The sequence below is a fragment of the Chrysochloris asiatica genome, unplaced genomic scaffold (assembly GCF_000296735.1).
Source record: "Chrysochloris asiatica unplaced genomic scaffold, ChrAsi1.0 scaffold00007, whole genome shotgun sequence".
NCBI classification, from domain to species: Eukaryota; Metazoa; Chordata; class Mammalia; order Afrosoricida; family Chrysochloridae; genus Chrysochloris; species Chrysochloris asiatica.
In genome coordinates this window covers 27,947,208-27,974,724 of record NW_006408525.1, presented here as the reverse complement: position 1 = coordinate 27,974,724, position 27,517 = coordinate 27,947,208, and the positions used below count along the sequence as shown (strand labels likewise).

General features: G+C 45.1%; 1 protein-coding gene across 1 annotated transcript in view; it reads left to right on the top strand.

Moving 5' to 3' along the window:
- The window catches only part of STAT5B (signal transducer and activator of transcription 5B), a 36,659-nt gene extending 11,162 nt beyond the window's left edge, over positions 1 to 25,497 (top strand). Inside the window, exons 5-18 of the mRNA XM_006832657.1 lie at positions 2,446 to 2,576; positions 2,781 to 2,932; positions 3,368 to 3,523; positions 3,875 to 4,054; positions 4,555 to 4,642; positions 4,720 to 4,842; positions 6,779 to 6,871; positions 8,826 to 9,032; positions 10,782 to 10,876; positions 10,980 to 11,110; positions 12,518 to 12,688; positions 24,118 to 24,169; positions 24,406 to 24,513; positions 25,047 to 25,497. Coding sequence (XP_006832720.1) covers positions 2,446 to 2,576; positions 2,781 to 2,932; positions 3,368 to 3,523; positions 3,875 to 4,054; positions 4,555 to 4,642; positions 4,720 to 4,842; positions 6,779 to 6,871; positions 8,826 to 9,032; positions 10,782 to 10,876; positions 10,980 to 11,110; positions 12,518 to 12,688; positions 24,118 to 24,169; positions 24,406 to 24,513; positions 25,047 to 25,173 — 1,814 coding nt within the window. The 3' untranslated portion in view covers positions 25,174 to 25,497. The remainder of the gene's footprint in view (positions 1 to 2,445; positions 2,577 to 2,780; positions 2,933 to 3,367; positions 3,524 to 3,874; positions 4,055 to 4,554; positions 4,643 to 4,719; positions 4,843 to 6,778; positions 6,872 to 8,825; positions 9,033 to 10,781; positions 10,877 to 10,979; positions 11,111 to 12,517; positions 12,689 to 24,117; positions 24,170 to 24,405; positions 24,514 to 25,046) is intronic.
- Positions 25,498 to 27,517: the final 2,020 nt, after the last annotated feature.

The following is a 27,517-nucleotide window of genomic DNA, read 5'->3' as shown; positions in this document are numbered from 1 at the left end:
TATATATATCCGGAAACCCTGTGCCAGGGTCCCTATGAGTCAGAACCAACTCCACGGTATTTAACAGCAATATACGAACACACACACACACATATGTATGTGATATTTTATTGAGTTTTCAGTGAAAGTTTACACAGCATACTAGGTTCCCATTTGACAATTTCTGTATAAATTGTGCAGTGACATCAATTACTATTTATCACAATATATTAACCTTTTCTTTAATTATGTTTAAAGAGTGTCTCAGGGAGTCTCCTGTTCTCTACTGTTCCATTTGTCTGGACTTTTGAGAATTTGAATTCTGTTCTGCAGTTTTCTTCCATTCTTTCAGTTTATCTGTGTGTTCTTGTCAGAGCAGTTGGTGGTGGTAGCTGGACACCATCTAGTTCTTCTGATCTCAGGGCAGATGAAGCCAAGGTTAGTGTAGGCTGTTAGCCTTGGGGGCTAGTTTGTCATCTGAGACTTTGGTTTGCTTCTTTCTCTTGGACAGCTCATGAGTAGAGAGAGAAGATAGCATCTTGCTAATACCGTGTGTGCAGGTTCAGTCTTGAGAAGCTCAAGTGGCACAGTGTTTAAGTGCTCAGCTGCAGCTGTATCAGAGCAAGACTTAGCCATCTGCTTCTGAAAGATTATAGCCTAGAAAACCCTATGAGGCAGTTGTAGTGTTTATAGAGGGTCACTCTGAGTCAGAACTGACTCAACGGCCTGGAACAACAGTTTCAGTGTCATAACTGTACTGATGTTATTTATCTCTCTTTGTACCCGCCGATAGAATAGAAATTCTCTGAGATGGGACAGTGTCTTAATGCCTGACATATTTCCTGATTCATAGTGGGTATGATTCATAGTGGTGTCATGGTTCTAGTATGCAGTCCGTCCCACTCTGACCCAAAAGAGAGGACATCCTAGAGTGGGAGCAGGAGATTTTTGACTGTTTTCTCCCCATGCTGTATGACAGCTTGACAGTAATTAGAAAGCTGTATGTGAGTTTTCAGTTTCCTATTTATGGGCTAGGGTTTGGATTCTGGTTTGCCACATGTCTTCCCAGCCTCCTTCCAAAAGCTTCTGCAACTGCCAGGAGAGACGGAAGTGGGTCACTGGCAGAGAGAGGCCAGGTCCACGTGTCGGGATCATCACGGCCTCCCTGTGAGTGGGCAAGATTCCTGAGTTCGCTGTCCAGACTACTCTGAGATGTCTGTGTTTGGATGCCACTTTCCCTGCCCAGTACCTGCAGTGAGATTGGAACCATTATCAAAGTGCTCTGTGGTTCTGGGCTTTTTCTGCTGTCTGGAGTTGTTTCTGTCTCTCCCAGAGAGTATGTTTCGTGGATGGAGGACTAGGTCAGTGAGGCATGGCCATCAGATCTCACATCTTCTCCACTCAGCCTGAGGAACGACGTGGGGCTTCTCCCCAAGGTTATTGGAAGGCAATAGTCATCGCTATGTTTAGGATACGGCTTATCTTTAGGAGTGAGGGATGGGTTCACCAGCAAGGGAGGGTGTCCAATGGCTTCTTTATGGAAATGTTGTATTTCTTAAGCTGGGTTATGATTGCACAGGGGCTTCCTGTAGTGTGTTTCCTCCCTTCTGTATGTGTGAAGTATTTCAGGTAGGTTTTTGGGAAAAGGCACCCAGGGCTCACTGAACCCGCACGCTGCCATTGACTAGACTGCTAACAGTTAGTGTGGAGAGAAGCCGTCTCCCTCCCTTCCTCCTCACTTCCCTAAGAGCACTGTGCTGGCTCTGTGTCCCCAGTGAGCCCTGAACTCTCTCCATTGGTGGCAGGTTCCCTGTGACAGGTCAGCTGTGTTCACATGACCCTGGAACATGTGTTCACATGTTCACATGACACAGGTTCCCTGTGACAGGCCAGCACCTGGAAAAGCAGCTCCTCCGCAGTGAGGCTCTGGGTGTGTGGGATGGGGCTGAGCCATGCTCCTCTGTCCTGTGACCAGTCTGCACTAACTCTTAGGTAGTGCTTGCTGTGTGTGCTTGGCGGTTCATGAGCATTTACATATCATTTACACATCATCACATATTCAGTCCTCACAGCAACCCACAGAGGCGGGTGCCATCATTCTCCCCTTTTACAGTGGGGAAATTGAGGCATAGGAAAGTGAAGTGTGATTTTCTCAAGTTTCCCCAGTTGGTAAACAGCAAGCAGTCTGTATCTGAGGCAGACCCCATGTGAGGGGGCGGGAAGCCCACTGTGTGGTGGGGTCAGGAGGGAAGGACGGGACTGTGAGAATCACCCTTCAGGAATCCCTTCACCTGCATCCATCCACAGCTCACAAGAACATCCTGGGGGTTTGAAATCCCAACTACCATTTGTGGGGTATCTATCCCCTTGAGGCTCTAGCCTCAGTGAGAGGGGCTTGTGGCTGCCCTGAGCTTTGTACTGGAAGCTGGGAAGACATGGCCGTGGGTGTCCTGTCCCCTCCTCCAGCTCAGTTTGCCCAGCTGGCTCAGCTGAACCCCCAGGAGCGGCTGAGCCGGGAGACGGCCCTCCAGCAGAAGCAGGTATCCCTGGAGGCCTGGCTGCAGCGGGAGGCCCAGACGCTGCAGCAGTACCGCGTGGTGAGTGGGCTCCTACTGAGGACCAGGGTCTTGGACAGAGCCAGGAGGAGAGTGGGGACCAGCTTCCTTCCTGCCAGTGGGGCAAGTGAGACAGAGCAGGTCTGGAGGGGACAAGCCTGTGAGGGGCTGGTCCCTGGGCCCTGCCCTTCTCAGCAAGGGGTTGTTCTTGGGAACCAGAGGGCTGTTCTCTCCCCTGACCCCCAGGAACTGGCTGAGAAGCACCAGAAGACCCTGCAGCTGCTGCGGAAGCAACAGACCATCATCCTAGATGACGAGCTGATCCAGTGGAAGCGGCGGCAGCAGCTGGCCGGGAATGGGGGGCCCCCTGAGGGCAGCCTGGATGTGCTGCAGTCCTGGTATGGGGCAAGAAGGGAGGGGCAGGAAGAGGGGTGCAGGTCCCGGGCTCATCTGCCCCTGAGCTGATGATGTGCAGCCGGCTGCCCATGTCAGAACAGCTCCTGTTTCCCCAGAGGGTCTGGAGCCAGGGACAAACTTGATCTATCTGGGTACCTCCCCAGGAAGTGGCTGTCTTGGAGAACGGGGCAGGCTGGGAGGGTGCAGAGTGACCCTGGGGCAGGGTGCACACATCAGGGGCCCTCGTGTTGTGTATTGCTGTGGGTTCAAAGGCAGCTCTGCTCTGCCATGTGGTAGGTGCCAGGTGAGGCCCTGCTGTGTGGGACTGGGACTGTGTTTGAGGGGTTCTCATTGGCTGGAAGCCTGTTAGCTGCTGACCTGGTGGAGGGGTATGTGAAGTCACTGTGCTTCCCGTGGGCCTTGGGGCTCCCACACAGGTGTGAGAAGCTGGCTGAGATCATCTGGCAGAACCGGCAGCAGATCCGCAGAGCTGAGCACCTGTGCCAACAGCTGCCCATCCCGGGCCCCGTGGCGGAGATGCTGGCTGAGGTCAACGCCACCATCACAGACATCATCTCTGCCCTGGTGACCAGGTGACTGCTCTCCTTGCTCACACCCAGGGCAGTGGGAGCAGCCCCAGACCAGGAGCTCCCACTGGAATCCGTGTCTCTGCCTGTCATCATGTCCTTCTGGCTCCTCTTGCTATGTTGCTGAGCTCTGCTCTTGCCCAGTTCTATTCTGGACACTCCATGGGCTGCCCTTGCCCCCTGGCAGTCATGCCAGCTGCTGAGATAATTCATTTCAGTCCCTCCCCTCTTGCCATTTCCCCGTTGCCCTACAGTTTCCCTTTGGTCAGAGGCTGGGCCCCTTGAGGCTGAGGCCCTAGAGCCCTTCCCGCGGAGCCAACCTCTCATCATCTGCTGGCCCCCTTGTGTCCCCAACAGCACATTCATCATCGAGAAGCAGCCCCCTCAGGTTCTGAAGACCCAGACCAAGTTTGCAGCCACTGTGCGCCTGCTCGTGGGGGGAAAGCTGAATGTGCACATGAACCCTCCCCAGGTGAAGGCCACCATCATCAGCGAGCAGCAGGCCAAGTCTCTGCTCAAAAACGAGAACACCCGCAAGTAATTGTGTGCTCCGTCTCACTCTCCTATCCCCTACTGGAGTCCTTGCAATAGGAAAGACTTAATCTCCCCTCTTCGGTGGTATGGTGTGGAGTTGGTTCCGACTCATAGTTACCCTTCATAGGGTTTCCGAGGCTATAAATCTTTACAGGAGCGGAAAGCCTCATCTTTCTCCCACGGAACGGCTGGAGCGCCTGCCCCTCTTCGACAGCTGTATGCAATTAGTCATTCTTATGTCAGAGACCTGTTAGCCATTTAACTTCTTGTAGCTCTCAGAGAATTAAGGGTGTTCTTCTATTAAGATCTGGTTTAGTTTTGTTTACATAGTACATGTGCAAGAAAATGCTTTGGAAATTTTATGTGGATATTATTTTCTCTGAACAACATAAGATTTTTGTGGCCTTGTTTATTGCCCACCCCCTTTCCCAATATGTTCTTGATCCATTCCCTGCTGAGACCCTGATCTGAATGTGAAGCTGGGGTTTCTCTGTACCTTGCAGTGATTACAGTGGGGAGATCCTGAACAACTGCTGTGTGATGGAATACCACCAAGCCACCAGTACCCTCAGCGCCCACTTCAGAAACATGGTGAGCTGGGAAGAAAGGGAAGGATAAGCTTTCCATGATTGTTTGATGGCCTTATCACTCTAACGTCTTCTTTGCAGTCCCTGAAACGAATTAAGAGGTCTGACCGTCGAGGAGCAGAGTCAGTGACAGAAGAAAAATTTACCATCCTATTTGAGTCACAGTTCAGTGTCGGTGGAAATGAGCTGGTTTTTCAGGTCAAGGTAAAGCCCTCCCTCAGCTGTGTGCATATGCGCCTCCTCACTTACTGACTTTCACGTTATATACTGTTTCACCTTTACAACAATAGCAAAAATCCACCATCCGACTATTTTGTGCATTAATGAAGTACGTCTGGCAGTAAGGAATGCCAAAGTGCCAGGTGAGAATAGCACTGGCGGTGGTGGTTAAGGTCATGTGTCAACTTGGCTGGACCCTGATTCTCAGTGGATTGATGGTTATGCAGTGGTGGAGCTGGACAGTTGTGATCTAGTCATGCTTCGGTTTGTGATTTGGTGTGACCATCCCCCACGTTTGCATAATGCTGACTTTCACATACTGACTTGATCTTTGGAACTTCACCATGTCAATAAGTGAGGAGTTGTGGTTGTGTTCCTTCAAGTTGGTTCTGACTCATTGTGTGTGACCCTGTGTAGGGTTTCCAAGAGCAGTTGGTGGGTTTGAACTGTTGACCTTGCTGCTTACAGTTCAGTGCTTATCCTACTGTGCCACAACAGTGCTCAAGTAAGGAGTAGGTTTCCTTTATATGCAATAAATTTCTTGTTGTTGTCAGGTGCCATCGATTCGGAACCGAATCATAGCGACCCCATGCATAGCAGAACAAAACAATGTCTGATTCTGGGCCAACCTCACTACCGCTGCCAGACTTGAGTCCATCAATGATGCCACCTGGCCAATCCATCTCATTAGGGGTCTTCCCCTTTTTCTCTGACCCTCCACCTTAAACCCACATGACATCCTTCTCCAGTAACTGTTCCCTCTGGACAATATGTCCAAAGTAGGAGAGACGAAGCTTAGCCATCATGGCCTCCAAGGAGCACTCTGGCTGCACTTCTTCACAAACAGATCTATTGGTTCTTTTGGCAGTCCATGGCACTTTCATATTCTCCTCCAACACCACAACTCAAAGGCATCAATTCTTCTACGATCTTCCTTATTCACTGTCCAGCTTTCGCATCCATATGAGGCTATTGAAAACACCATGGCTTGTTGGGTCAGGCGCACCTTAGTCCTCAAGCTGACATCTTTGCTCTTCAATACTTTAAAAAGTTCCTGTGCAGCAGATTTTCCCAGTGCAATATGTTGTCTGATCTCTTGACTGTTTCTTCCGTGAGTGTTGATAGTTGATCTAAGAAGAATGAAGTCCTTGACAACTTCAATCTTTTCTCCATTGATAAAAATGTTGTTTATTGGTCCAGTGGTAAGGATTTTTGTTTTCTTGACATTGAGATGCAATCCATACCATAAAAGGATTTTTTTTCTTCATAGTACCTTTATTGTTTTTTTTACTATTGGTAAACAGAAAATGGGTAAACTGCTTCCTTAGAATTGCATCTCTTAGATTCTCCTAAGACATGAACAAGCAATAATAATGAATTGAACTAGCTAGAGGTTTAGGTAATGAATGAGCTGTAAGAAACATCGTAATGAGGAATTTGAGTTTGAGTAACAGTTGAAGTAAGTTGTAGGCATTTGTTCCCCCCCAAAAAATGTCTCCAGACTGTATCTTTCAGAAATAGCTGAGCAACATCACATTAAAATCTGAAATTTCTAAGAATGAACCAATGTGAGAAGTCCTATTAGCCCAGGAGCCATTCAAATTCTTACTTTATTTAGGATGACATTTAGAAGCCCTGCTGACTAGAAGGTTGGAGGTTCAGACCCACCTGGCCACTCAGCAGGAGAAAGATCAGGTGATCTGCTTCGTTAAGATAAAGATGCGGATTAGAAAACCCCATGGGACAGTTCTGCTCTGGTACTTGGGGTACCAGTGAGTCAGGATCAACTTAGCCCAGCAACATTCACAAGTTGAAATTTGAGAGGATGAAAGTGTTAGAAAAATGAATGAAAAAAGAGAAGCGAAGCGAAGGAGATGTGTGTGAGCCTGGGAGCTCTCAGTCTTTCTACTGTGTCTTTCAGACCCTGTCCCTCCCCGTGGTGGTGATTGTCCATGGCAGCCAGGACAACAACGCAACAGCCACTGTTCTCTGGGACAATGCTTTTGCAGAGCCTGTAAGTGGATTTCTCTGGTGTGTGGGTCTCAAGAACTTGATACTGCTGTTAGGAATCTCTTTCATGTACTGTCCCCCCCAAAAAAAATATAGACTAATGCTGTTTTCCTTTGTGAGAAAGGAAAACAGTTCGAATCCAAGCTCTGCCATTTTTGCACTCTAGGTGAGGTTAAGTTTCTAATGTATTTTTATAACATAAGGATGTTGTTAAGTGCCGTCGAGTCGGTTCCAACTGATAGCAACCCTATATAGAGTTTCCAAGAAGCAGCTGGTGAGTTTGAACTGTCGACCTTGCAGTCCAGTGCTTATCCTGCAATGCCACACCAGGATAGTGCTCCATGAAGTTGCAAGGGGGCTTCAGTGAGATACCACTGAAAATACTTGTCACATAGTTAATACTCAGGAAATATTATTGTAATACCTGGATCGAACCGTGAATGAATTTTATCAGAGAGTCTGTTTGTGCTACAGGCCCTGAGCTTGGGGCTTCTCTTCAAAAGTGCATACCTGCATCTTGTCCCAAGCAGTCTTCTGCGGAGGAGTGCATGACTTCTCTCAGTTGCTTGCCCGCTTGTCCACAAAATTCAGTCCCTATGTACGCTAACATCTCCTCAACATGCAATTGCTAAAGTATTGTGTCAAAAGATGTAAACATTTTCAACAGTTTCTGTGATGATAATGACTCGGGTGTATCATATGGAATTTTAAAACAAATAGATATTTCTGGGAATTGATTCTACAGGTAATTTGCATATGTACCAAATGACACAAGTGCATTGCAACAGTGTTTGTAAAAGCTAGAGTTTGGAAGCCTTTACATAGTTGCTTACTTACACGGGTCTAGTTAAAAATATTATCATTCATCCATATAGCAGAATATTTAGCAGCCATAAAAGAGAATGAGGAATTTCCCAGATATAATACTAAGTGAGGAAAGTGAGATGCAAAATATGTGGATTTTATGGTACCATTTATGTAAAAGAAAAGGAAAGAAAAATTCTATATATTGGTTAGAATACATAGATTGTCTCTGAAGATAAACACAAGAAATTGGTTGCCTTGGAGGAGAGGAACTGGATAGCGGGGGGACAGGAATGAGAAAAGGATTGCACTGTGTACCCCTCTGTGCTTTTTAAATATTATATCATGTGAGGAAATTGCCGCTGGTGGTAGTGGTGGTGGTGGTGTGGTGGTGTGCCTTTGGAGTCGGTTCTGACTCATAGCGGCCCTGTATTGCGTTTCCGAGGCTGTAAATCTTCACAGGAGCAGAAAGCCTCATCTTTCTCCTGCAGGGCAGCTAATAGTTTCAAACTGCTGACCTTGCAGTTCGCAGCCCAACTCATAACCCACTACTCTACCAGGCCTTCTTACAGAAATAGCCTAGTCAAGAAATTTCTTACAATACCTAAAATGAAATGCTTATATGGGTTGAAAAAAGTGTTTATTAAAATTTCATATTCTGACCTACCTTTCAACTAGAAAAGCCATCCAATTAGTAACTTCCACTCTTCCATACTAAATTTTTTTCACTTTGAGCTAGAGCTCTTGGCATCAGGTGTCAAAAGCAACTGTCACGCATGTGCACATACATGCCCACTCTCGGTACCTAGAGAACTAGTCTTTTCAATTTCTGAATTCCCATTGAGATTACACTGTAAGAACCAGGTCTTGCTTTTGTTGCGCTGTTGTGGCTGTTGTGCTGTTAGACTCAAGGAAGGGACTGTGGACTAACGTCTCATTTACAGAGCAGCACAGATAGCATGAGTGAAGAAGGTAAGATGGAACCTTCTAAATTCTGCAGAACTACATACCTCTTAGAAGTTCTGAATTTTTCCTTAGGCTCTGCAAGACCAATGTCTGTAACTACTTCTAATCATCAATGTTTTTCTTTTGCAAGTTGAGGGAATAAATCAACAACCATTTTCTCATAAGAGTCTGGCTTCTCTCCTCCTCAGGGCAGGGTGCCATTTGCCGTGCCGGACAAAGTGCTCTGGCCACAGCTGTGTGAGGCCCTCAACATGAAGTTCAAGGCAGAAGTGCAGAGCAACCGGGGCCTGACCAAGGAGAACCTCGTGTTCCTGGCGCAGAAACTGTTCAACAGCAGCAGCAACCACCTGGAAGATTACAGCAGCATGTCTGTGTCCTGGTCCCAGTTCAACAGGGTGAGGGCTATGGCCGCCAGCTGCTTAGATCAGCTTCTCAAAACTAAATGCCATCAGGAACCTCCCTGAGCCCTTGTTCATTCCAATAAAATGTACCAAATTTATAAGAAGCTTCTGGATAGGTGGATTACTTGAGAGTTATCTAGGTCTTAGGTAGAAAAGTAGCATCTTTACATATTTCAATCAGTTAGGCTTTGGGTGTAAGTTACTTTATAAAGGAAACAGCAAAGCGAACGTTAACGTAAGTTATGAGAAGTAAAGCTCTTGGGATGATCAGAATTGCTTGACACCTTCCTATTCACTCTCTGACTTTCCCTGATGTGTAAATGTACAGTTAGGCTCCCATGAGACCCTGCACCTCAAAACGGGAGGTGATCAAGGGCTTCGCATGTCAAATAGTCCTTGGCTTTTCAATTGAACTTGTTTCTTTTTCTTATCCACTCCCCATTTTGTTGTTGTTGTTGTTGTTAGATACCATCAAGTTGGTACTGACCCATAGCGACCTTATGCACAGCAGAATGAAACACTGCCCGATCCTGGGCCAACCTCACTACTGTTGACACGCTTGAGTCCATCAATGCTGCCACTTGGCCAATCCACCTCGTTGGGGATCTTCCTCTTTTTCTCTGACCCTCCACCTTACCAAACATGATATCCTTCTCCAGCAACTGGTCCCTCCTGACAATATGTCCGAAGTATGAGAGACGAAGTTTGGCCATCCTGGCCTCCAAGGAACACTCTGGCCATAGTCCAAGTCTTTAACTCTTTTAAATGGTTCATAGTTAAGTAGTTGACCCTAAAGTTTTGCTAGTGAGGTAAAGTTTGATAGGAGAAGCAGGAAGTCTCCGTGATCTGTCTTTACCATTGCAGTGAAGCATCTGCCTTCCAATAGAATCATGAGACTGTATTTTGCTGAAAATTACTGGTAACAAACTACATGGTAGAGAGATCTCCGAGCTCTCACAGTGTGATCTAAGCCAGTTCAAATGTATGAATCTCCTGAGCATCTTGTTAAAAGGCAGACTCTGATTTAGCAAGTCTGAGATGGGACTTGGAATTCCGCGTTTCCTACGAAAGCTCTGAGGTGATGCTGACGCTTATGTTTGCTGGCCACAGATCAGACACTAAAAGTAGCAAGGGACTAGTCAGCCCAGATCCAGGGAAAGTGTCTATAGCAGGACTCCAGTGGGTGTTGGTAACTTCTCTTTGGATGTTCCCCTCTTTCCTCATTTTCCTCTCTGTTTTTTCGCTGTAGAACTATTTGGTGAAAGGTTGAAAACAAACAGAACAGGAGCCATAGCTCAATCCCCCTCCTGGCTAACTCCTGTGTCTCATTCAGAGTAGAACTGCACTGCATAGGTTGTACTCTGCAGAATGGCTGTGTTCCTTTTGAAGCACACGGCCAGGCTTTTTTCCAAGGCACCTTGAGTGGAGATAATACGACGCTGTGGGGTAATGCACTGGACTGCAAAGTCCGTCGAACCACAAGGTCAGCAGTTCAGTCTTACCAGCCGCTCCTCGGAAACCTCATATAAGGTCACTATGGGTTGAAACTGAATCGATGCCACTTTGACCTTGTGGTTCAAACTAACCTTGCAATCCAGTGCTTTATCCCATAGCACCATACCAGGACTCCTGACAGTGTAGATGTTGGTTTTCCATTTATTTTCTTCAGTTAAAGTTATTTGCATGTTAGTATTCCCACTGTTGCTCTTGCTTTCTTATATTCATTGTGTTCTATTGAACCAGGAGAATTTACCAGGACGGAATTACACTTTCTGGCAGTGGTTTGACGGTGTGATGGAAGTGTTAAAGAAACATCTCAAGCCTCACTGGAATGATGGGTGAGAATCACCGTTTCTTAATTCAGCAGTAGAGTAAGAGGGTCATCTTTCTGGCCTCCAAACGTCACACTCTGCTTCTGCTCCTTTGGCCTTTGTGATCCAGAGCCATTTTGGGTTTTGTGAACAAACAGCAGGCCCATGACCTGCTCATTAACAAGCCAGATGGGACCTTTCTGCTGAGATTCAGCGACTCTGAAATTGGCGGGATCACCATCGCCTGGAAGTTCGACTCTCGTGAGTGCCATTTCCTTTTTAGGATACATCTTGGCTCGAGTTCACAGCTTTTGTCACTAAATTAATTTAACAGCCCATTAATTTGTTGGAGCCAGTATTAAATACAGGTAACACAAGGCATATAGCCATAACACCATGACCCATGATAGGGAAGACTAGATAAAATCCAGTTACAGCTGGCCCAGTTCTGGTGTGGCTTTATATGATAAGCCCTGGACTGCTAAACACAAAGTTGGTGGTTCAAACGGAGTTGTTGTGAGTCGGAACCAACTCAGCGGCACTTAACAACAACAATGAAAGATGACAGCTGGTCCTCTGTATTTGGGCGTTATCCATAAATTTTATATAAGGAACTTGAGCATCCTGGGAGTTTGGTATCTGTGGTGGGTGGGGTGGTCCTGGAACCAAATTTCCATGGGTGGTAAGGGAAGACTGTATGGGAAACACAAGCATGTGAGCATGACTTTTGGAAAGGTTTGCTTCACTGTTATTCAACCTTGAGCTTATTTCACTGAAGAATTACTTTGATGATTTTAAAGTCATTTGAGTAGTTAATAGTATTCTACTTTTGTTATTGTTAAGTTCCATCAAGTCAGTTCTAACTCACAGTGACTGTATGGGGTTTCCAAGGAATGGCTGGTAGGTTTAAACCACAGACCTTGCAGATAGCAGCCCAGTACTAATCCTACAGCACCACACCAGGACTCCAAAATCATTTCCGATGAGCAGCTGGTGGGTTTGAACCACCAACCTTGTGGATAGCAGTCCAGTTCTTATCCTGCTGCGCCACACATTACTTTAACTGTCCCTTTATCCTAATGAATGTAAAGGAAGTGGTTGTTGTGGAGTGTATTGAAACGACCGGCAACCCCACGTGTGCAGAGTAGAAGTGCTTCAGAAGCTTTTCAAGGCTGTGACCTTTCAGAAGCAGATGGCCAGGCCCTGTCTAGGTGGGTTTGGACCACCAACCTTTTGGCTAGTAGTTGAGCACTTAACCTTAACCATTTGCACCACCTAGGGGCTCCACCCAGGAATGTTAGTTCTTTCCTCTGATCCTCACCGTCACAATAAGAGAAAAGTCACTGTGAGTGTGGTTTTTGTGTATTAAAGACTTTAAAAGCTTTGACTGTGTACAAGGAAACGGGTCGGGTCAAGGAGAACTGTTTTTCCAGAGAGGAACTGAATATTCTTTGAACTTGAAACCACGTGTTGTCCTTGGAAGTCATGTGTACATTGCCTGACAGTCTACCTGTGACTTTTGAAAATGACTTTGTCTACAGTGTGGTTATTGTAATGGAAATTTTCATTGGGGCCATTTTAATGGAGAGCTGTAGTATGTTTGGCTTATAAGAGTTCCTGTTCAGAAGTCATGTTTGGAAAATGTGATTGTTCTGTTTATTGGTTTAGAGGAAAGAATGTTTTGGAACCTGATGCCTTTTACTACCAGAGACTTCTCCATCCGATCGCTGGCCGACCGCTTGGGGGACCTGAATTACCTTATCTACGTGTTTCCTGATCGGCCCAAAGATGACGTGTACTCCAAATACTACACACCAGTTCCATGCGAACCTGCCACCGGTAACAGTGTTTGCACTCTGATCTGATTTTGGTGTGATTCGGGGTTTTGGTCTCCTTTCTTTTTGCTTTTATTTGTGTTTGTGTGTGTCACTCTCGCAGGAGAATTTTACAGTTAAAAGAGTTCAGTTATTGCTGTTGAACATCATCCAGGGCAGATATAAATTCTGGGCTGTATTCAGTCAGACAGAAAGCACCTGCCACTAACCCAAATATCAAATTGAAGGGAACAAACGTCTTTTAATACAGGTAGTGGTGGTGCCATGTAGTCTGTTCTGACTCATAGCAACCTGTATAGGATTTCTGAGGCTGTAAATCTTTTTGGGAGCAGAAAGATCTTTCTCCTGTGGAACTGCTAGTAGCAGCAGCCCGACTTGTAGCAACTGTGCTACCTAAGCTCCTTTTAGTACAAAGTTGTTGCTGTTATGTGCCGTCAAGTCGATTCCAACCCATAGTGACCCTTTATAGTCTTTCCAAGGAGCAGCTGATGAGCTTGAACCACCAACCTTGCGGTTCAAAGCAACTTTGCAGTCCAGAGCATTAACCTACAGCACGACACCAGGACTCCTTAATACAACATTTGTTGTTGTTGTTGTTAAGTGCCATCGAGTTGGTCCCAACCTATAGCGACTCTAGAGGGTTTCCAAGGAACGACTGGTGAGCTTGAACCACCAATCTTGCAGTTCAAACTGACTTTAATACAACATAGGTCAGACAAAATTATGAAGGAATTTTTTTTTTTTTCAAAACAGAAGGTATTACTATTTTCTGAGCATAAAAATATTCTTTGCTTATTGTGAAATTTTCAGAAAATAGACATTAAAAATAGACATTAAAAAGAAAATAGACATCACACAACATCATCTCATCAGAGTAACTAGTGTAAACAGTGTAGTGAATATTCTTTCAGTGACTACAGAAGTTGCTGTTATTAGTTGCCATCAAGTCAGTTCTCACTCTTGGTGACCGCATGTGTCGAGAGTAGAACCGCTCCAAGGGTTTTCTTGGCTGTGAGCGTAACTGAAGCCCATCATCAGGCATTTCTTCCTGTGTCCTCAACTCATTCTGCAGACCTTAGATTTTACAATAAGCACAGAATCTTTGTATGCACAGAAAATAATAAGACTATTTCGTTTTTGAAAAAAACTATATTAGATGTATTTTTGAGGGCTGCTGTGTGAAAGTTACAATCGAGTGAGTGGAGGAAGGAAGACCTGATAAACAAGTAAAATTAGTGTTTGCTTAGTGATGAATGCTTTGAAGAAGAAGAATGCAAGGTTAAGGGATAGAGAAGTGAAACAAAGAGAAGGGGGCATTAGCATTCAACTAGAGTGGTCAGGGCAGGCTTCTCTGAGGAGGTGAGGAACCACGTCCTACGAATTCCTAGAGAAAAGCCATTCCAGACAGAGAACACAAGAACACAGAAACCCCTGAGACGCACATGAGCTTTGGTGCACTGGAAAACCTTACAAGAGTACAGAAGGCTGAAGCAGGTTGAGCGGGGAAGAAGGTAGTAGGAGATGTGGTCAGAGAAAGAGGCAGGGCCAGACCTTATGGGGCCTCAGAGTCAATGGTAAAGAGTTTGGGTTTGGATCATACCATACATAGTCTTGTGTGACTAGATTTCTTTTTTTTTTTGTAAACTTAAAAATAGGCAGAGCTCCGGGTTGGTAAACATAATCTTACAACATCGTTTAAATGATTGTCTAGAATTCTGTATGGTGATTCTCTGTTGGTTATTTAAGATATTTGCAATTTAAATTCATCAGTTTTTGTTGTGACTAATGTTGAGATTACCTGAAACACACATCTTTATGGTTTTTTTTTTTTTTTTACAACTACATCCTTAGGATAAATTCCTTCAAGTTGAATTTGTAATTTGTATCAAAGGATATATAGTTTTTAAGCATTTTGACAACATCTTTCCAGAATTGCCCTCCAGAAAGCCAAATCCATTTTCACTCCCGTTAGATATCTATTAAAGTATCCACTTTCCCATACTTTTGCGAGCCATTTGTTGTTGTTGTTAAGTGCTGTGGAGTCAGTTCCAACTCATAGAGACACCCAGTATGGGGTTTCTGAGGAGCGACTGGTGAGTTTGAACCACCAACCTTGTGGTCCTGCACTTACCCTACAGTACCACACTACGACTCCCTTGCCAACTATAGATTCTGTTAATGAGTTTTAGATTTGGCAGTCTACCTAGCATTAAAATGTGTCTTATTCTTACTTTCATTTTTTGATGCTAGGTAAAGTCAAATGTCTTTTTATATACTAATTAATGACAATAATAAAAGGATCCCTGGTGACAAATACTGCTAACCAAAAGGTCAGCAATTGGAACCCACCAGCCACCCTGAAGGAGAAAGATGTGGCTGTCTATTTCTGTGCTGATTGTACAGCTCCGGAAACACAAATCCTATGGAGCAGTTCTTATATCTTAGCTGTGAGCTGGAACAAGCTCAACAACAGTGGGTAGACTATAATAATAACAATAGTAATATAATAATGTTGGTGGTGTTGGTAGGTGCCATCAAGTCACTTCTAACTCATAGTGTCCCTATGCACAACTGAACAAAAACACTGCCTGATCCTGCACTATCCTCAACAATTGTTTTTCTGTTACTGCCACTGTGTCAATCCATCTTGTTGGGAGACTTCCTCTTTTTCACTGACCCTCCACTATACCAAGCATGATGTCCTTCTCCAGGGACTGCTCCCGCCAATAAAATGTTAGGCACTTTGCTGATCACTTTACATTTAACATCTCGTTCAAATCATCAAAATAGTATGAAGCTGTTGTTAGGTGCCATCAAGCCTGTACCAACTCATAGAGACCCTATACCCAACACAACACTGCCTGGTCCTGTGCCATCCTCACAATTGTTAAACTTGAGCCTGTTGCTACTGTCACTACGTCAGTCCATCTCATTGAGGGTCTTCCTCTTTGTCGCTGACTCTCCAGTTTATCAAGCATGATGGCCTCCAGGGACTGGTCCCTCACTCATAACATGTCCAAAGTATGAGAGACAAAGTCTCACCATCCAGGCTCCTAAGGAGCACTCCGGCTGCACTTCTTCCATCTCAGACCTGTTTGTTCTTCTGGCACTCCATGGTACCTTCATTATTCTCCTCCAATGCCACTAACTCAAAACTATCAATTCTTTGATGTTCTTTATTCAGTGTTTCACTTTCACATGCTTGTGAGGCTATTGAAAATACCATGGTTTGGGTCAGTTAGTCTTCAAATTGCACATTAGTCTTCAAACTGCTCTCTTTGGTCTTGAACACTTTAAAGAGGTCTTGTACAGCAGATTTGCCTAATCCAATATATATTTTCATTTCTTGACTACTGTTTCCATGAGTGTTGATGGTGGATCCAAGTAAAATGAACTCTTTGACAACTTCAGTCTTTTCTCCATTTATCATGATGTTATTTATTGGTCTAGTTGTGAGGATTTTTGTTTTTTTAACATTAAAGTGCAATCCATACTGAAGATTGTAGACTTTAGGTCTTCATCAGTAACTATTTTAAGTCTTCACTTTCAGCAAGCAAGGTTGTATCACCTTCATATTGCAACTTGTTAAATGAGTCTTCCTCCATAATCCTCATGCCGCATTCTTTGTCATATAATCCAGTTTCTCAGATTATTTGCTCAATATACAGATCAAATAAGTAGGTGAAAGAATACAACTCTGGCACACCTTTCCTGATTGTAAACCATTCAGTATCCCCTTGTTTTATTCAAATGACTACCTCTTAGTCTATGTACAGGTGCCTCATGAGCACAGTTAATCTGGAATACCCATTCTTCACAATGTTATCCATAGCTTGTCATGATCTACACAGTTGAAAGCCTTTAAATAGTCAATAAAGCATAAGTAAACATCTTTCTGATATTCTTTGCTTTCAGCTGTGACCCATCTGATGTCAGCAGTGATATCCATACTTCCACATTCTTTTCTGAATCCGGCTTAAATTTCTGGCAGTTCTCTGTTGATGTATGGTTGCAACCATTTTTTAATTACCTTGAGCGGAATTTTACTTGTGTGTGATACTAATGACATTCAATGATTTCTGCATTCTGTTGGGTCACTTCTCTTTGGAATGGGCACAAATACGGATCTCTTCCAATAGGTTGGACAGGTAGTTGTCTTCCAAATTTTTTGGCAGAGATGCCCCAATGCCACATCAGTTTTGTTGAAAGATTTCCATTTGGATTCCATCAATTCCCGGAGCTTGTTCTTTGCCAGTGCCCTCAGTGCTCTTTGGACTACTTCCTTCAGTACCATTGGCTCTTGATCACGTGCTACCTCTTAAAATAGTTGAACATCGGCCATATCTTTTTGGTACAGTGACTCTTGAGTATACCTTCCATCTTCTTTTGATGCTTTCTTTACATCATTCACTATTTTTCTTATGTTGTTGTTGTTAGGTGACATTGAGTCGGTACCAACTCATAGCGACCTTATGCACAGCAGAATGAAACACTGCCCGATCCTGGGCCAACCTCAGTATTGTTGCCACGCTTGAACCCATTGATGCTGCTACTTGGCCAGTCCATCTCGTTGGGGGTCTTCCTCTTTTTCTCTGACCCTCCACCTTACCAAACATGATATCCTTCTCCAGAGACTGGTCCCTCCTGACAATATGTCCGAAGTATGAGAGACGAAGTTTGGCCATCCTGGCCTCCAAGGAGCACTCTGGCTACACTTCTTCCAACACAGATCTCTTGGTTCTTTTGGCAGCCCATGGCACTTTTAATATTCTCCTCTAGCACCATGATTCAAATGTATCAGTTCTTCTGTGGTCTTTCTTATTCACTGTCCAGCTTTCACATGCATATGGGGTTATTTGAAAATACCATAGCTTGGGTCAGGCACACCTTAGTCTTCAAGCTGACATCTTTGCTCTTCAACATTTTAAAAAGGTCTTGTGCAGCAGATTTGCCTAATGCAATACGTCGTTTGATTTCTTGACTGTTGCTTTCATGAGTGTTGATAGTTGAACCAAGAAGAATGAAGTTCTTGACAACTTCAGTCTTTTCTCCGTTGATAAGGATGTTGTTTATTAGTCCAGAGGTGAGGATTTTTGTTTTCTTTACACTGAGATGTAATCCATACCGAAGGCTGTGTGCTCTTTGATCTTCATCAGTAAATGTTTTAAGTCCTCTTAACTTTCAGCAAGCAAGGTTGTATCATCTGTATATCTCAGGTTGTTAATGGGTCTTCCTCCAATCCTGATGCCATGTTTTTCTTCGTATAACTCAGCTTCTCTGATTATTTGCTCAGCATACGGGTTGAATAAGTACGGTGAAAGAATACAACCCTGTGGCACACCTTTCTTAATTTTAAACCATTCAGTGTTGCCATGTTCTGTTTGAACAGCTGCCTCGTGGTCCATGTACAGATTCCTCATGAGCACAATTAAGTGTCGAGGAGTACTCATACTTCACAATGTTGTCCATCACTTGTCAGGATCCACACAATCGGAAGCCTTTGTGTAGTCAATAAAGCACAGGTAAACATCCTTTAATATTTTCAAGTTGAGGTTTGGATTTTTCTTCAGTTTTTTTCAGCTTGGGAAATGCTGAATGTGTTCTTCCCTTTTGGTTTTCTAATTCCAGGTCTTTGCACATTTCATTATTGTTAAAACCATGTGGGAACCATGTCTGACTTCCCCTGACTTAACAAGGGGAAAAGAGAATCAAACTCAAAATCAGCCTAAAACCAATTCCTATGAAGTGGAAGTCAGACCTGCTACAACTTTCTGTATTCCCTCCCCCAGCCTTCTCTGCTTCACTTCTGGCTTCCATAATTCATAGCACTGGCCACACAGAATGCATAACAATACTCACGAAGATGGGGTTTATTAGGGAAGTGAACCGGGTACAATTCAGGATCAAACCAACTCAGGACACAGCAGTTCTCCAGTCAGGAACACCTTTTGTCTGCCATACTGCAGGCACGCCTCACTCTTGTCACTGGCCTCTCAGTCATGTGGACCTTTGGCCTCTGTCCTCCTTGGTCAAGTGTTACAAAGCTCTTTCAGCCAGTCTGTGAATGTCCAAAGGGCACCTTCTGGGAGCCAGTCTCCTGCCCGTAGGCACTCAGCTTTACCCAGTCCATGGGCCTAGAGCCCACAGCTGTTCTGTCTCTCCATACCACCACCTCTGCCATCACTTCAGCTGTAGCCATTTTTCTAGATAGGGATCTCACACTCCACTCATGCTCTTCCTTCCTGTTGGTCCTGGGATCTTCCATTCCTGCTTCTGAAATGGTTCCTTTTAAGCCTACCTGGGTGGCAAAACTAACCAATTGAACCTTAGCATCCTATATACCTTGTTTGCATAGTTCCACCCACTCACTTGGTGGGAATTAAGACACTGGATAGAAAAGCCATATCCAGTAAATTCAAAGTACCTCAATTTTAACACTTGACTTTATCTTCTTGAGCTGCCCTTTGAAATTTTCCATTCAGCTCTTTTACTTCCTCATTTCTTCTGGTTACTTTAGCATGTTCATGCTGGAAAGTAAATTTCAAAGTCACATCTGACATCCATTTTGGTCCTCTCTTTCTTTCCTGTCTTTTTAATGACCTTCTGCTTTCTTCTTATGTGATGTTCTCGATGTCATCCCACAGCTCTTCTGGGCTTTGGTCATTAGTGTCTAATGTATCAAATCTGTTCTTGAGATGGTCTCTAAATTCTTCTGGAACACGTTCAAGGTTGTATTTTGGCTCTTTTGGGTGTGAAGTACTATTCTTACCCCATTTCACACATGAAGAAACTGAGGAACAGAAAAGTAAGCTAATTTTCCAGAAATACATTTATAGCTTCCAAGTGGCCAAGCAGGATTTGAACTCAAGTATTGTGGCCCCAGAGCCCATTGTTTATCAGAACCATTGCATTTTTGGCCACTAAGATGCATGTTTACGTTTGTTGCTAATTTTTCTTTTGGAGCTGTTTTTTTCCCCTCTTAGTGACGTGCAGTGTTTATTATAGAATAAGGATGTTAACTATTTATTTAGCCAGAAACCAAACTCAGACCCGCCACCATGGAGTCAATTGCAACTCATAGCGACCCCTATATTGAATTTCTGAGACTGTAAATCTCTACAGAAATAGACAGCCTCATCGTTTTCCCTGGTAGCAGCTGGTGGGTTTGAACCACCAGCCTTGCTGTCAGCAGCCCCAACACCTAATTCACAGTGCCACCAACTGTGAATGAACAATGAACCTTTACATTGATCTCTTATCATTTGAGCTTTATTTTGCTGAAGTGCGAAGACTTCTCAGTTCTTTGTAGCCCAAGCTGTCCACCTTTATCTGGTATAGATTCTGTCTTTATGTCACATCGCTCAAAGATGGTGGTTGCATTTATTTGTTATTGTTGATAAGTGCCGTCGAGTTGGTTCTGACTCATATTAACCCTGTGTAGGCTATCTGAGGAGCGGCTGGTAGGTGAGAACTTCCGGTGCTTTATCCTACAGCACCACACCAAGTTACATTTCTAGGGGGTAGAAATAAGTCAGTTTTTGGATTTATGTGGTATTTTCAACTGTCCATACCACTGCTTATTTTTGTTGGGACAGCTAGTATAGTTTCTTTTTTTTTATTATTGTGACAAAAATAAACACAATAAAGCATTCAGCCACTCAACAATTTCTACATGTATAACCCAGTGGCACTGACTACACTCTTCAGGTTTACAACCATTCTTGCTATTCTTTTCCAAATTATCCCATCTTTATTTGCCCTCTTAAGTTAAAACTCCCCATTTCTCCTTATCTCCCCCCACCCTGGTAACAACTAATAGTCTTTGATTTTTATATATTTGCTTGTTTCATATAAATGAGATCATACAGCGTTTTTCTTTTTGTGACTTAGCATAATGTTTTCGAGGTTTATACATAGTGTGACATGTTGTTGTTGTCGTTAAGTGCCAGCAAGTCGGTTCTGACTCATAGCAACCCTGTATGGGGTTTCCAAGGAGCAGCTGATGGGTTTGAACTGCCAACCTTATGGTTCACAGTCCACTGCTGACAATGCCATGCCAGAACTCCATACATTGAGGCATTCATAGTCTAAATTTTTAGATCCCATTTCTTACAGCATTTCTTTGGTTTTTCTATTGTCTGCTAAACGCAAAATGCTATGAGAAGGTTGTTGTTGTTGTTAAGTGCCGTCGAGTCGGTTCCGACCCATAGCGACCCTGTACAGGGTTTCCGAGGGTGTAAATCTTTACGGGAACAGAAAGCCTCATCTTTCTCCCGCGGAGCGGCTGGTAGTTTCGAACCGCTAACCTTAAGGTTCGCAGCCCGATTCGTAACCACTAGAATTACAAGCAGTTTTGGGGCTAGGTGGCATTGCCCTGTCTTGAGCTGTTTAGCTGACAAACTCTGTCTTTTGTTGGTCGTATAGTATTACAGTCCTGTAATACTGTTAAGGTTGTGTTGTTATTGTTGGGTACTGTATATGGCAGCATACAATTGCCCTGTAGGGTTTTCTGGGCTGTATTCTTTTTTTTTTTTTTTTTTTTTTGTGAATTATGTGATACTTTACATGGGAGAACATTAGCTTTACATTCATCCTATCATATATTGTTTCATTGCCATGGTTACAATCCCCTCCATGCATCATCAACCAACCAAAGGGTATACCCTGCAAGCCTGCCCCTCGGTCGTCAGCACATAGCCCATCTCCCTATCTGGGTCCAGAGTCCCCAGCCGCTCCATCTCTCCACATTATCATCTCTGCCTCCATCTCTAGTGTCACTGTTTCTCTGGGTAGCGTCCCGCACTCCGCTCTTCTCCCTTGATGGTCCCAGGGACCTCTGTTCCTGGACTGCAAAGGCAACCATTCCCCTCCTTTTGCTACAAAATGTCTACCTTTACATTTCCAACCCTCCCACTCAGTCCTGACAGCAATTATTCACCATTGTAACACAAGAGACCTATCCCCATCTCCTTTCATCAGCCCCACCCAGACAGATTGGATACTACTCAGTGGAGATTCTACCTTCTTCCGTGCCCTCTGGATCTAGGCTCCCTCTTGAAAGCTTGTAAGCCAGTCACTTCTTGCCTTTGTAGCCCCCACATTTTGGGTAGCCAATGTCCAAGTTGCCCATCCCTGTCTACCCTGTGTATGGAGGGGTTAGGAATGATCCTTGCTGTAAAGATTTGTTCTCTCTTTTGAGCTACTGCATCCATAGGTGTAGGTCAAGTTCATCAAACTGTATCAGAGTACTCTTTTTCCCCCTCTTCTTTCTTCTTCTAGTTGAGCTCTGATCATCCAGTCATTGAAGCCAGGTCAAGTAGGTATTATCTGCAAGTGTGGGTATTCTTATGCATATGCGCTCTCTTCTTATCAGCTAGACACTTCACTCTCCACTTCTCTAGTCCTCTGTGGCTGTGTCACTGACTCTGGGCCCAGGAGTGCCCAGCTATTGCCACACTGCTGGTCAACCAGGTCTCCACCCGGGTTCACAGGAATCTATTGAATGTTGTAGGGCTTAGCTCGCAGCTTCATTGCTGTTTTTCCCTCACTTCCCCTTATTGGTGACGGACGTGGACCCCAGTCAGAGCTTGCGGCTGCTCGTGTATCCCTTGGGCTATAGTCAGAGCGCGCATCTGCTCGTGTACCCTCTGGGCTGTATTCTTTACAGGAGTAGCCCACCGGGTCTCTTTCTACCATACATACAGCCACCGGTGGCTGCTAACCTTTCAGTTAGCAGCCCGGGTGTTTAAAGAATTTCACCACCAGAACTACTTAGTTAAGGTTACACAGACTCTCATATTCACACAAGACTATATACTACTGATTTTGCTGGATTTCTCTAACCAACCTCTAAGAAGTAACCATGGCTGACCAGATCACAACCAACTGTACCCCCAGCCATGTCCCAGTGGTAGACTCTGGAGAGTCAAAGAAAGACACAACTTCAACATGCTTTTTAACCAGACATGTGCCATAAACAGTAGTTATCAGATTATCTCCCACCTGCAGAAACCCAAGGTTTGAAAGCAGCTTACTGGTACCTGGAAGAGAGACTTCCTTTTCCTAATAATGCAGACAGTCAGGGTTAGAATAGCCTTGGAAACCAGTGAGTCCAATTTACCACTTTCTAAAGTTTAGATTTTCCTGTACAATCAGGATATCATTTCTTCCCAAGACTGTCCTTTTTCCCTTTTTCTGGACATTCTAACTGTGGCAAAAAGACACTTACCAATCTGCTGCACGAGACTACTTTAAAGTGTTCAAGAGCAAAAATGTCAGTTTGAGGACTAAACTGCACCTGACAACGAGCTATGTTATTTTCAGTCACCTCATATGTGTGTGAAAATCGTAGCGTGACTAAGAAAGACTGTAACTGAATTGATGCATTTGAGTTGTGGTGCTAGAGGTGAATATTAAAGGTACCATGGACCACCAGAAGAACAAACAAATCTATGTTGGAAGAATTACAACTAGAATGCTCTTTAGAAGCCAGGATGGCCAGACTTTGTCTCTCATACTCCATTCCCTGGTGAAGGACATCATGCTTGGTAAAGTAGAAGGACAGAGAAAAAGAGGGAGACCTCTAACGAGATGGGTTGGCACAGTGGCAGCAACAATGAGCTCCAATGTGGTGACGATTGTGAGGAGGGTGCAGGACCGCACAGTGTCCCCTCATGTCGTGCGTAGTGCTGCCATGAGTCGGAACCAACTTGACAGCACTTAACAACAATGAACCAGCCGTAAAGATTTACAGCCTCAGAAACCCTGTGCAGGGTCACTATGAGTTGGAACCGACTCTACAGTACTTAACAACAACTGAAAGGTTGGTCGTTTGGACTCTCCAGCCACTCCACTGGAGAAAGATGTGACATCTGCTTTTGTAAAGATGACAACCTGGGAAAAGCTGTGGGACGGCTCTACTCTGCCCAGCAGTAGGGCTGTGAATCAGAATTAACAACAGTGGGCTTGGTATGGGTTTGAATGATGACAGTCTTCTTCCTTACAGTATCTGAAAGTGTGTCCTCTCATGTCCTCTTGTTAGTTCCAATTTTGTCCATTGGGACACAGCAAATCCTGATGCTTTGCCATATCTCCAACTTTAAACTTTCAAGATATTTTGTACTGTTATACTTAAAATGAACTGAATACCTGATTTAGATTTGTATTGAAGTCTTCATTTTTCTGTGGTTTGAGGAATTTACAACATACATGGCAACTTGGGAGAGATACCGTAATTTACAGTCTTAATATCAAGGTTTCTCCTCTTCCTGAGCTTCCTAACAAACTGTCGGAAACATGAAGCAGTGGTATCATTTCCTAAGATGAAATTGGGTGGGTGTGTCCTGTCTGAAGAAGAAATGCAATTCTTAAGGCAGATTACAATTTTTTTTCACTTGAGAATTGTGCTTCTCACCACCGCTCTCTCCTTGGCAGCTAAAGCCGTGGACGGATACGTGAAGCCACAGATCAAGCAAGTGGTCCCTGAGTAAGTGTCCAGGGTGCAGGTCTGGGTCTCCTGCTACCTCATCACCCAACACCACCATCCCTCAGTCCTGGGTTGGGAACTGGGCTTAGTCATGACGTGGTCAGTACCCAAAACTGAGTGGGGCACTTTGTCCTACACCCCAAAAAATGATATAAAGACCCCTTTGGAACCCCTCCCCACATCAGCTCCTGGGCGGGCTTCCCCCGCCACTGAGGCTGCTCTGTTTGCTCCTGCAGGTTTGTGAATGTGTCTGCAGACTCTGCTGGGGGCAGCGCCACCTACATGGACCAGGCCCCGTCTCCAGTCGTGTGCCCCCAGACGCACTATAACATGTACCCACAGAAGTAAGTGATGTTCTTGTGGGGGTCTACAGGGGAGGAACCAGGGGCTTGGCCTCAGACTAGATCCCAGACAGCCAATGGGTAAAGAAATCCAAGCTCCTCAAGGCCCCAGACGACCCAGCCTAGGCCTGGGCTGGGCTTTTCATGTGTCCTGGTGCCAGAGGGTGAAATTCAGCCAGAAGATACTGATACTGGTAATGCGGGAATAATGGGTAGGTGTCTTCCGCTCCCTTTTCCCAAAGGGAAGATATTTGCTTGCTGTGTGTAAGGTCCCCGATGGGCTTTTATGTGCCTGGACTGCCAGTGTTAGGGGCAGGTGGGGTGGACAGATCAATCTGAGTCTCTAAGGAGTCTCTACTCCCCAGTCTTCAGATCAGAACTAGTTGTTTCCCACAGTTCCCAAGCCAAGGGTCCAGCTGACCTAGGCCCTTACCTGGTGCTGGATGGGACGAGAAGCGCTCTCTGCAGCTTATCACATCTCTCTGGACTCTGACAACATTCCCTCTCCCTTCCATCTCTCCACTTTCTCTCCCAAGCCCTGACTCGGTCCTTGACACGGATGGGGATTTCGACCTAGACGACACCATGGACGTGGCACGGCGCGTGGAGGAGCTGTTGGGTCGACCGATGGACAGTCAGTGGATTCCCCATGCACAGTCATGACCCCGTCTCTCCTTCCTCCGCTTCTCCACTCTCACCAGAGGAACTGCTCTAGTGGATGTTTTAATTCCATGAATCGCTTCTCTGGAAACAATACTCATAATGTGAAGTGTTCATACTTAGTTGTGACTTTAGTGTTTCTGTGCATGGTGGCACCCGTAAAGGGAGTGTGTGTGAGTGAGTATGTGTGTGTGAGTTTGCACGTAGTGGTGTTTCTCCCCCTTGTTGTGCGTCTGAGTGTGGTCTGAGTCTAGCTGCATCACTGGGGTCACAAACAGAGGCTGGGCTTTTTTTTTACCTGTGCAAAAAGACAGTTCCATGAACCCTGGGACTTGGCCATGTGCCTTGAGGGTGGCTAACCGCTGAGATTTGGCTGTTTGAGGAAGAGAAGGACACAGGGAGGGAGGCCTCTCAGTTGATACTCATGTAGCCGAGATTGTCTTAGCTTTTTCCTCTGAAATCTAGATCACTGCCTTTTGACAAAGAAAGTCAGTCCTTCCTCTCTCCCTGTGCCCTTCTCTCCCTGTTCCCGCACCCCAGTTTTCCTGGGTAGGGAAGGGGACAAAGGCAACATACAGAGATTGCCGAGGCCAGGGAAGAAGTGACAAGTTTTCTGATCAGTGGCAGCTTTTTCAGTGACTCACCACAGCTTTGTCTTTTCCTCCCTCCCTTTCTCTCTCCCTCTCCCTCCTCTACTCTACTGGTGGAATTACCATTGAGTTTCTATCCATGCATACATGTGCAGCTGTATGATGAAATAGAGGAAAGAAAAGAGGGTTGCATAGTTGAAAGCTTACTGTGTTGCTGTCTTTTGTATTTTGGCCCGAGTGACATGCCAGCCCTGCTGCTAGGCACCAAGAATGGAGCCTTGTTACCCAGGAAGCTGCCATTCTGTCTGCCAATCCTTTCCCTGTGCTGACGGAGACACAGCCGGGGCTGTCTTCAGGCTTATTGATAATGGAGTTTTGTAAATGTTGAATGATGTTTCTGTTTCTAAATCAGGTCTTTTTTCTTCCCCCTTCCCACCCCATTTTACCTCCAGAGGCCATCTTTGTATTGGGTCCTGTGCCTTGTGTGCCAAGGCCATTTCATTTCCCATTTCTGTTCACACCCAGGGTCTTGAGTGGGTGACAGGAGTGTGGTCTGAGCCTAGAGCTAGTTTGGTCAGGTGCTGTGGCCGCCTGTGGCAGGGTGCCGAGTGTCAGCCATTGGCTATTTGGGGAAATGCAGTCAGCACATTTGCTGGGAAGCTTGATAAACTGCCAAAACATAACAAAAAGCCTCAGCATATTTTTTCCCCTCAGTTTCTCCTATAGCCTTACACTGGTAGGAAGGAATGGCTTGTGGTAGGACGACAGCAAGTGAATGGGAAGAGTGGGTAAACAGGTAGCTTACATGTAAGACTGTAAGGTAAATCCCTTTGTCCCCCCGTCAAAAGAAGGGCATGAGTACACCCAAGAGAGTTATGACCCTAAAAAACTTATTTTTATACATGTGAGTAAATAAACAAATATTTTTTTTTACAAAAATAACTTCTGAATTTATCAGTGTTTTGATGTTAAAGGAGAATATTCCTCTGTAGTAGGTTATTTATTGGAAGATGACTCTTCCAAAGCTGCTGCTTGCCTTGGCTTGGTTTCATACACTGATTTATTTTTCTATGCCTGGTGGGAGAATCTCTCTGCTCCTGAGGAGTCGGCTGAGCCCTGCATGGACCCAGCATTGATGTAGGATGCTGCTGAACCCCTTCCTGTCCCTCAAGACTTGGTTCAAATTCCAGCCATGATGATGGGGTATTGGGAAAAGGTGACCAGGAACCCCTGAGGGCTCCTCTTGGAGCTAGTCAGAAAGGGCCCTTGTCTGTCCACTTCTCTCAGAGAGGCTTCCCCACTACCCGCCTCAGAGCGATGGCCCTCTGTGCTGCAGCAGCCCTGGCTAGAGGCCTGGACTGATGCACTTGATTGGTAGGTCGGCTGAGGGTGCAACAGTGTGGGCAGCTCTGAGCTCTCGCGTTTGCATTTGGCATTGGCCTTTGGGGAGAGAGGTGTGGAGCAGAGTGGGAGTCCATGCTTGTGTAGCTGCTGAGCTATCCTCAGCTGTCCTGAGGCTGTACCTAGACGTGGAAGGGATTGTGACGGATAGGTGCACTCGCGCTCTGCACTGTCTTTCCTTTCTTGTCCCTGTTCCTGCAAACGACAAGAAAAGGCAACTTGCGGCCAGCCTTGACCACCTCGGCCCCTTGCCCACTCCCAGACACACACACACAGAAGTCATAAAATGTTGCAACTCAACGTGTGGAATGTGCAGGGTTTTCTAGCGGGCTGGGGGGAGGGGAGATGAAAAGTGA